We start from the raw sequence: 11314 nt of genomic DNA on the forward strand, positions 1-11314 counted from the left end.
TTGAAACCCTTGTCTACATTTGAGTGTTTTTTTGAAGTTGAAATCACCCAAGCTAGTGGAGAATATTTCATACTCACTTGTACGTAGTACATTTGAGGTTTCAGGAGTTCAGTGACTCATCACAGATTACCATTCTCTGCTCTTCTAGCCATGGTATTTGTGTGGCTGGTCCAGGTGAAATTCTAACCAGTGGTAATTCCCATAAAGTTGATGATGGAGATTCACCAAAGTTGAAGCCACTGGACATCAACGATGGTGGGCTCAATTGCCTCTTGGTGGAATTGATAGATATATATCTTCATGGCAAAAACATCAGCTGTCATCTTTCAGACCTTGACTTAATGTTGTCTTTAGTTTACTTCATGCAGGCATCAACTATTTCATTTGGTAACAGAATAAATGGAATTAAATATTGTACAATCAGCAAATCTCCCCATTTCTGACCTTGTGATAGAAGAAAGCCATTAATTAGGCATGAGTAAATGGTTAGGCTACAAGTCCCAAAAATATAAAACATGCGACAATAAGCAAATAACTTTCTTTTGTGCAGCAATTCTCAGTTACAATGCTCATATCACTATCAACACCATATAGAAGCGATGTAAGTAAAGTAGGAGATTTCAAGCATGCCTTAAGTAGCAGTTTAAAAGCAACTCAGGGGAATGGTGAAGGATTTAGTTTTTCTGACTGGCTGTTAGGAGAGTGATTGTTCTCCACCTTTCATCAAGTTCAAGTTTGTTTAATGCCGTTTCCTGTACACAAGTGTAAGGAGAATGAACGAACTGTTACCGTGGATTCGATGCAACACAAGAAAAAACACAAAAGATAAAGAACAATAATGATACTAAAAAGCACACAATAAGGGCAGATACACAAGATACCTTAAATACATAGATTGATTGTATGTTCATAAAGTGATGCTAGGCTGTACATACGGTGACTAATAGGAAACAAAAGAGTCATGGTGGAGATGGTGAGAGAAGTAGTCTTACTCTTTGGAATCAAACTACTGTACATCTGTAGAATGACACGTGTATGAACGTGCGAAGTCCAGCTCTCTTCAGAGGTGTTGGTGAGCTTTCTTGACTGCGTAGGATGTGCTCTGGGTCCATGAGAGGTTGTGCGTGATGTCCACTGTCAGGAGCTTGAAACTGTTTGCAGTTCTAATTAACATGTTAATTTGCTTTTAAATCAGAAATTTATGTTTTACATAGAATATCAGGCAGTATCTTTGAATTAATGATCCTTTATCATACTCAAATGAATCAGAGATGAACAAATCTTAGAAAGTAGAAACAGAAGACAAGAGAGAAAAAATAGTGGCCAGGTAGAATACAGAAAGATTATATGACCAGAATGGGACTCTGTCTGACAAATGTAGGCAAAACTGAGTTAATGGAGGCAAAGCAGGTACTCATTCTCCGAAGTTATTTTATGGTGCTGTTTCCAGAAAGCCATAATGAGCTAACGTGCCAACGAAGATGATCACAAACCTCATCTTTTAACCAAGCAGATTACAACTTCTGTTTTTAACACAGTAACTCCACAATGATCCAGTACTCTTGGGACTTCTGTAGTACCAGACCAATAGATTTCCCAGATCAGCCTTATTAATATGCTTTTATTTTCACTTTTTAAAATATGCAGTATGCTAAGTTTTCCAATAAATCTGGCAAATTTAAAGGGAGTGAGAAACAGAGGAGAACTCCAGAGTCTGACTATGACGAGTTACCTGACCCCAGCACAAGCTCTAACCGTGACTGCATTGCAGATCTCTGGTCTGGCTACCCATTCCATCTGCATTCTAAACTCCCAGTTCACACGGGGCAGATACCAAACCATCTGGATTTAAATCTAATACCAAGTTCAACAGCCAGATAGTGATTCTGCTACTCATTTATACCTCCTCTCCATCTTGCTGCTTTAGTTGCCCCTCTTTTGCCTTGCCACATCATCCTTGTCATCCAAGCACTGGTCTCTCCTCCACGGTTCCTTTTTGTTGCTTGGAGGAACAGCTGTTGGAAGATGACACAACACACAATCTGCTGAAGGAACTCAACAGGCCCAGCGGCATCCGTGGGGAAAGGAAATGTCTTTCCTCATGAAGGGTTTTGACCCAAAATGTCAACAATTCCTCTTCCCTCACAGATGCTGCCAGAGTTCCCCCAGCAGATTCTTCGTTCCTTCCTACCATTTCCCCTACTGCGGGAAACTTGTTACCTTGCAGATTTGTTCTAGTTATAATTAAAGGTCATCAACTTTAAACATTTGTAATTGTAGTTCATTCCCATAGACGTTGCACAACTCATTGAGTACCTGCAAACATTTTTGACCTTTACTTCAGATTTCTGGCATCAGCAACATTTATTTTAATCTTGCTATGTACTTTTCACACATTCCACTAATGTGACACATCCCATTTTAACAATATCCCACTAACCCCAAAATAATTAGCAGTATACATCCTTGTAGGGTGAAAATCAGACAATCTTGGTTGACACTCAATGTTAACATCAAATTTGGGGCGGGACGAACAAAACTGAAATCAGCCTCTCACGTAAAGCCTACAATGCGGGAGATTCAACTCCTGCGTTAAACCAGCTACTCTCACCTGTTGATGATTGACAAGTGTCAAGTCCAATCAAAATCCAGACAATGAATAGCTATGCTAACCAGACAAAAATCTGCTAATGCACAAGTAGCTTTGCTCACACGTAGTGAACGGGATAATTCACCACCTTTCCAGGTGAGTCATTTTATTACTTGCTGTGTGATCCAAATAAGTTACTGTTTATCAGGAGATATCAGATCACAAATTATCAGCATGTTCACAGCTGTAATAAATGAAAGATACAGTGGTGAAATTAATGTAGAAGATGTAACCAGTCTAAAATTAAATCCAATTTGCTAAATTTGCTATACCAATAGGAAAATCATGATAGGTTAAAGAATTCTGTTTCACAATCTCACGCTTCACATCATAGAAAGCCAGGCTCTTGCACTCAGTCCCAATAATCTCCACTACTACTCACATGTAGAAATAATACATTCCCTTGGTACTCACAAATGGGAATATCATATATACCAGTACGACCCTCACACGAGATCCAGAATTCTTGCCCAGATAAAGGTGTTCTTCATTCTGCACCTGACCTGCCCTGCCCTGCCCTGCAGTTACACCGTGTCCATGGTAACTATCCTTGAATCTGTGGGACTTGTGCAAAAACACAATACATCATCTCTTTTGTCCCACCAAGAATTTAAAGAAATAGTACGGTTTTTGAGATCCTCCAAAAGCTCTTGCAGAGCAAAGTTTCAAAAACACCAACATCCACATTCTCTGCACAAAGAATCTGAGAGAGTAGAACCTACAAAAAGCAACATACACTCTGTGGCCACTTTTGAGCTATACCTCCTCATTAATGCAAACATCGAAATCAGCAAATCATGTGACAGCAACAAAATGCATAAAAGCATGCAGACATGGTCAAGAGGTTCAGTTGTTGTTCAGATCAAACATCAGAATGGGGAAGAAATGTGATCGTAGAATGATTGTTGGTGCCAGACGGGGTGGTTTGAGTATCTCAGAAACATCTAATCTCTTGTGATTTTCACACATGCAAAAAATGAAAAAAGTTCACTGCAGCAATTCTGTAGGTGAAAGCACCTCATTAATGGGAGGTCAGAGGAGAATGGCCAGAATGGTTCAGCTGACAGAAAGGTGACAGTAATGTAAACAGCCATGTGTTACAACCGTAGTGTGCAGAAGAGCATCTCTGAATGCACAACACATCGAACCTCGAAGACCACACCAGGTTACAATCCGATACATGATCAAGTGGCCACCGAGTGTAGATTGTAGGTTTTTGTGTACAGAAACAAAATATTTCCAGTCTTAAGCGTGTAGTATATCTAGCAACTTACTGAACAACCAAGACTCACTATCTCCATTACTGTATGTATCACAATGTTTTTAACATTTCAGCCTATTGCTACCAAACCTGTCGGAACCACTTGTAGTCCCACGCAATGCGTTAATCTTTATCCAAAATATCGACCCCCCCCCCCCACCAAGAACCACCACAGAACTCCTCCAGCATACTGCTCAAGATTGGTCAAATCATTCAAGTGAAGGCTGGTAGATTCTTGATTACTCAGGGCATCAAAGGTTATAGCGAGAAGGCAAGAAGATGGGGTTAAGAGGAATAATACATCAGCCATGATCAAATTGCGAAGCAGCTCAATGGGCCAAATGGCCTATTTTGCTCCTATCACTTATGCCAATGGATCTGTGTTTATTTCACACCACTGCTGTTCTCAGACGATTCTGACAGCCTCTAGAAAATCCAACTAATTACAGGGCTCGCAATGAGGGATCAGACTTCTAATCAAGAAATTCTTTCAACTGAACAAAAATGTATGCTGGGACAAGAATAACATTCATCACCTTGTACAGTGGGCATGTGTATTCAGTCGGAAATTGAAACTGTCAAAAGCCCAGGATTACATCTACTCCCAAGTCTTGCAGGAATTCAAAGATGAAAAGTACTAATATAGCTCCAATTCAAATAAGATTGCAGTTTATAAAATGACCAAAGCTGATAAACAACAATGCTGAATAATTGGAAAGATTTTAAAACAGCTTTTAGAATGCAGTAAAAACATTTCACAAAAAGAGCACACTGGACACCCACGAGAATTTATGATAACACGAGAACAACTCAGAGTCAGAACAGACACAAACTGTAGCAAAAAAAGTATGTGAACCCTTTGCAATTACCTGATCTACGCAGGTCTCAACTCTTCTTCTGTGCCAGTTCCTCAAACTTCCAAATATTTATCTTTTAAGTATAGCTTATGAACTGGCCTCCCACCATATCTAGATTCCAGAGATACACAACCAAGAGTTTATGAGGGGAATACACTTGCAAGAAAAAGGGAAAATATGAAAAAATATGAAAGGGACTAAATAGTGAAGAATTGTACAAATGTCAATTAAAGGATGGGATAGCAATAAGACAATTAAGAGATAGAAGTATGCCGAAGATTTTAGGGAAATACTGAATGATTAATTTTGCTTCAATACTTAGAAGGAAAATAAAACAAGTGGATTGTATTTGAGATGAGTGCTTCTAGTAACAGAAAGAAAGAGATACAGTAAGTAATCAAACTCATACCATAAAGCAATCCAAGCAGATTGCTTCTACTCATCTTGAAAGAACCCAAATGATAGTGGAAACATCACTACACATTTAAAAATGTGTTTTATTGAACCAGAAGACAAAACAGATAGCCAATGCAATACCTGAATTGAGGGGAATAGAACTCGCCGCAAGAATTACAGGCCAGGTAGTATTAAAACAAAAACACAAGATACAGGAGCAGAATTAGACCATTTGGCCCATCGAGTCTGCTCCACCGTTTCATCATGGCCAATCCATTTTCCCACTCAGTTCCAATCTGCTACAAGGCCACAGGGAGCAGAAAGATAATGGAACCGTCCTCTAAGGAGACGATAGAAGAACTTCCAGTTAGCAGAACGTTAATAAACAAGGAAGTCTCTGACCAAATTTTGTAATGTTTTGAGGAGAAAACAGAGCACATACACACGACGCAATTTATTTTAATTTTCAAAAGTCCCCGCATAAGATTCCCCATCATGACTAATAAGCCTTGAGACTGCGGTGAAATGGAGCAAGCAGCTGAATACATAAAAGTTGCTGGTGAACGCGTGTAAGCAGCTGAATAGATTGTTAGCTCACATATGGACAGAAAGCAGTGTGGAAACAAAGAGTAGCTCTTCTCAATGCTGGGTAATGGTGTTTTAAGGGAATCATCACTGGGACTCCAGTACTTTAACAATGTACATTCAGTACTAGATGTTGGAACCAAAAGTGCAACTACTAAATTTGCAGTTGAAACCAAATTTGGGATGGGGTCGGGAGAACAGTGAACACTGAAAAAGAAAATTATACAGAACAACATCAAAACCTTAGAACAGGGAAACAAAGTGAAGTTCAATGCAAATAAATTCAAGGGGATGTGTTTTGGTAGGGAAAAAAGGCGAAGTGTGAGATCACGTGCAAGTTCTACATGGGGCAAGCGATCAAAAAGATGCTGAAGCACAAGAAGATGCACTACAGGTTAGCAAGATCATTAAAAGAAAGTAAACCACATGGAGTTATTGTGCTAAACCTGCACAGAATACCGGGCACAACGCTTTACAGTACCAGTGACCCGGGTTCAACTCCCGCCTCTGCCTGTAAGGAGTTTACACATTCTCCCCGTGATTGCATTGGTTACCTCCAAGTGCTCTGGTTCCCTCCCACTTTCCCAAGACGCACCGGCTGGTAGTTCAATCGGTCATTGTAAACTATCCCATGATCAGGTTCAGATCAAGTCAGAGGTGCAGCTCGAAGGGCCCATTCCACACTATACCTGTATCTCAGTAAATAAACAAACCCTGCTCAGACCGCACAGGGCTGTGTACAGCTCTGGATGATATACTAAGGATGTAGGCGCGTAAAATGAAAAGAGGGTGTCCACATCGAGACAGGACAAACATACCGGACTTTTCAAAATTACAGAAGATATTGATAAAGAGGCAGGAGAACGTAACCAGTGGCAGTCAAGCTCCTCGTATAGAAAGCCAGCAGTGAATTCAGAAGTCACTTCATTATCATTTCAAAGAGTGGTGAGAATATGAAACTCAGACCCAACAGGGGCTGAAGCTGACCACCTGGGTAAATGCAAGAGGCCAGCAAACAGACCATACGAGGGTGAAGCCCATAGATGCAGATGAGTAAAAACAAGAGATCTGAATACACAAGCACGAGCGTGGGCTGGCTGAACCACACAGCCTGATTCTGTCCCACATTCCCTGCGTAATCCTACAAATCTGCTATGCAGCTCCAAATTATAACTAGCTTCCTAGTAAAGTCAGTCATTCACCACTTTAAGATCAAAACAACCCCTGGAGTGAAACTGTGTAACAAAGGGAGAGTTATTTTTGGGACAAGAGGCTTGCTGATCATAGTGAACCATTCAGGCAATATGACATGTACAATCCATCCTGTAGGCGATTTCATATAAACCACAGGCTTTAACTTTCCAATCTGCTGTGGGAGATTCCATTCCCTTGACAGTCAAAAAGCACCCAGAGACCATGGGGTTTTCATGAGAGCACAAAACCACAAGTCAGTAGATTGTGAAATTGGAAAATAAATGTGGACTGGAGAAGGGGCGTTTAAAGAGGCAACCACAGAACTGAATTTAACCCAACTGTTCTTCCAAAACCACGCGCAATAGAAGATGAATTGTATGACTCGCCTGGGGCAAATGCACAAAGAATCATTTGGCAATCTTCCCCTCCTTGACACGTAAATTCATCTTGCATAAAGACAAGTTACCACCTGAAATCAGATGCCTACCTTCTTTCTGGTGGAGCCACTCTTAGATAAACAGGATCTCTCCAACGACAGGTAGCCTCCTATCACCTGAATATCTTCAGCAGCTGGGTAACGCTTCTTTAATAATGCCCCCAGTTTGGCAAGCTCCTCAGTTGGCTGCACATCATGAGAGGTCTCACTCTTATGGGCAGGAGCTTCCTGGCTACCGTTTGCCGGCTTTCGCTGAGGAACAACGGTGAAGGTATTTCCACTCTTCCGTTGCATAAAGGGGTGGTGTAACCCACCAAAGGATTCACTGGGAGACTTGTCCTTCTTTACAGATGGCTTTGCAATGGCTGATTGTTTCAAGGTTTCTTCCGTAGCTAAAATATCATCTATGTTAGTGACAGGGAGGTCACCTTTTCTGATCAGTATTACACCAGATTCAGCTTCCTGCTCTGCTTCTGACAACTCGGTGGGCAATATGCTTGATGTTCCTTCACTGGATGAAAGCTGGGCATTCATGTGCGTGGAATACACATCATAGCTACCTTTTGATTTAGGTTTGTTCAAGGTCTCTTTCATCTCAAAATCTGCTTTGGGAAGAGGAGCTTCTTCATCAGATAGGTCTCCTTTTCTTTCATCGTTTTCCTCTGAGTCACTTGAACTTCTGTCTGTTTGAATCACAATGGGCGCAGAAGCATTAATGCCAGGTTTTGGCTTTTCATCAGATTTATTGCTCACTTCCCCGGAACCACAAATATCCCTGGATGCTACAGAGGCATCCGCTCTTTTCTTTGGAATCACAAAAAATGAGTTCTTGGATTGCTTCTTAAGATTTGCCAACGCTCTTGCTTGGATATCATCCTCTGGAATTGACGCAACATCTGGCGGGGTGGCGGGAACAATCTCAAAGGAGTTGTTGAGACTCATGGAAGCAGACACGCCATTGCATAGGTTTGGAGTGGCTTTGGCCGCACCTTCCACTTTCCCCAGAGGAGTGGGATTCTTAGGCAGAGGGGTATGACAAACCTCAGCCACAGTTCGTGAGGGTTCAGGGCATGATTTGGGAGATTTTCCTGAATCCACTTCGCATTTTGGCCCCCATTTATCAGTTCCTTTCGAGACTTCCACACCGGATGCTTTAAGAGGAGTGGGCACCCGGCCATTCCCAACATCACTTGCATTTGACCAATTTTGCTGCCCTGTCTTCCCATCCTTCACTGAGTTCACATGGTTCCCCACAAAATCAACTTCAGGAAGACCATTCTCTATTACCTTATTTCCCTTGTTGGTGCAATCTTTCACACCGTTCTCATTACTCCTCTGTGAAGGAGATTTCCAAGGGAGCAAATCCTTCTGCCATCCATCACTGTGCAAGCCTTCAAACTGCTTACGATAAGACGACACAGAGAAAGGTCTGTCTGCAGAAATGTTGGTACCTTGATCCTTTAAGGAAACGTGGGAAAACGAAGACGTAGTGCCTGGAGACGGGGAGGAAGGGTGCCTCTTGGGGGATGACAACGGGAGTGATTTCGAAAGAGGGGGAGACACGCTGCTCACGACAGGACCAGGCGACCGCCCAGCCTCCGAGAGCGAGCTGCCCCAGGATCTAGGCTGGGCATCCGACCGCGCTGGACCTTGGTTGTGTTTGGAGAGGACCAGGGGTTTTGGCATCACGGATGGCTTGCTCTGTCCGTCCTTGGCGGATAATCCGTCCAGCAGATTATCCGTGCTCCTCGACCGGGCTGGCTTCACGTAGTTTTGGTCAAACTTCTCCAGCAAGCGGCTGACTTTGCCGTGCAGGTGTCCCGAGCCGGCCTCCTCGGTGGCCAGGGTGCTCAGATTCTCCGCGCTGCGGCTCAGAGGCGTCTCGTAGACGAACACTTCGTCGGCTCGGATCTCGGCCACGCCGACCTCGCCGTCCCGCGGTAACAGCTCGCTCAAGCTGCCGACGCGAGGCGAGTCGCCGTGCCTGGGGCTGGCCTCGGCGAAGTAGTCGGGGTCGGACTCGATGATGATGATGTTGTCGGCCCGGATGGTACGGACGCCCGGGATGTGGCTGTACAGCTCCAGGAGCCGCGGCACCGAGCGGCCTGAGGTCGGGGCCGCGCCGCCACCCGGTTCCCGGTCGCCCAGCTGCCGCTGCCACCTCTCCCGCTTGATGAACGGGTTTTCCTGGACCGGAGCGATGCTCTCCAGCAGCACGGAGCTGCCGTCCTCCGCCTGCTCCAGCGGCGGCTTTGACCCACGGCCGGTGTTCGGGCTCTGCGCCCAGCCGCCGGCAGCTGAGGCTCGGGCTCGGTCCCGGTCCCGGTCCCGGTCCGCCGCCTGCTTGGCCTTCCGTCGCTCCAGAATCTCCCTCTTCCACGCCGGCATCCTAGCCATGGCCTGGGCGTCCAGAACCGGCTCCTGGGCGCGGAGCGGTAGCCTCTGCTCGCTCACTGACATCCCGACCGCTCGCTCGCCCGCCCTCACCGCGCCGACTGACTGGCCAGCCCGCAACCTCTGGATCCGGCTCCCCCTTCCTCCACCGTCCCGCCGGCCACCGCGCCTCGGCCCTCGACACGCCCCCGTCTCCATGGCGACCACAAACACAATCACGGGGAGCGGGGTCCGGGAGTAGCCCCGCTGCGCCACCTGCCGGGAGACGACGGCATGTTTCCAAGCCAGCCCGGGACAACTTTTCTCCCGCTTTGTCAAACCTGTGTTAGTTTCCTCCGAACTTCAACTGTTCCTCCGGAGTAGCTTGCAGGACTTATTTATTAACATAAGTAAGTCATATTAACATTAGCTAATACAGGAAAGTGGGGATGAGGTAAAAAAGGTCTTATTTTATACTGAAGTAGGAAGGTTGGACAGATGATCACTTCCGGTTTTGTTGTTACTTTATTATTCTTCTCCTTTACCATTTCTGTTTCCATGTTTATCTGTAACCCTACAGGCAAATAAACGTTATCATTTATGTACGGTCGGCTCATAGCCAAAGCCATTCTTAATTGCACCGAAGAAGTTCGTGAGAGGGACAATGAAGATTGCGCTGTTGGATTGGATTCCTCAGCATTTAATCCAGCAGTGGAAGGGGAATCGAGATCAGGATGCTGAGTAAATAAGGTAAAACACTGCCCATACTGGAAATCTGGTGTAAAACAGTGCATGTGTTGACAGAAATGTAATCAGGTAAGACTGGGATGTGCCCTCATAATCATTCAAAAATATGTGCATAGAAATACCTATGCACTTTGTCCTCAATAGCACTGAACAAGATAATACTCCTCCAAAAGCCAGGAAACGTAGCACCCTCTGCATGCCTGCCCTGCCATTAATCTAAAGCACCCATTGCTCCCTGCATTCATTTTTGCACACCACATTCAACCACGCCTTGTCCTCCAACTTGATCCTACTAATAGGCAGACACGCTGGCCTGTGAGGGTTTTAGCCGCAGATGCTGGAAATCTGAAATTAAAAAAACAGAAAATGCTCTCAACACTCAGCAGGTCAGCCAGCACCTGTGGAAAGAGAAACGATATTAATATTTCTGGTCGGGGACACCTCCTCAGTGACGATGAGGTGCAGAACAGGTTTACCAGGATGCTGCCTGGATGAGAAGGCATGTGCCATAAGGACAGGTCGCACAAAGTTGGATTGTTTTCTTTAGAATGGTGGAGTCAGAAGGGAGATCTGATTGAAGTTTATAAGATTTACAAGAAGCATAGATAGAGTAGACAGCTGGTATATTTTTACCCAGGTCTGATATGTCTAATACCGGAGGCCATGTACATAAGCTTAGAGGGGGTAGGTTCAAAGGAGATGAGGGGCCTCCTCTACTGTCGAGATGAAGCTACCCTCAGGTTGGAGGAACAACACCTTATATTCCGTCTGGGTAGCCTCCAACCTGATGGTATGAACATTGACTGCTCTAACTT

The 11314-nt window shown here is 44.4% G+C and overlaps 1 protein-coding gene across 1 annotated transcript in view; it reads right to left on the reverse strand.

Moving 5' to 3' along the window:
• The window catches only part of tprn (taperin), a 70424-nt gene extending 60527 nt beyond the window's left edge, over window positions 1-9897 (reverse strand). Inside the window, exon 1 of the mRNA XM_063073866.1 lies at window positions 7431-9897. Coding sequence (XP_062929936.1) covers window positions 7431-9839 — 2409 coding nt within the window. The 5' untranslated portion in view covers window positions 9840-9897. The remainder of the gene's footprint in view (window positions 1-7430) is intronic.
• Between the last annotated feature and the right edge of the window lie 1417 nt (window positions 9898-11314).

The sequence above is a fragment of the Mobula hypostoma genome, chromosome 21, assembly GCF_963921235.1.
Source record: "Mobula hypostoma chromosome 21, sMobHyp1.1, whole genome shotgun sequence".
NCBI lineage: Eukaryota > Metazoa > Chordata > Chondrichthyes > Myliobatiformes > Myliobatidae > Mobula > Mobula hypostoma.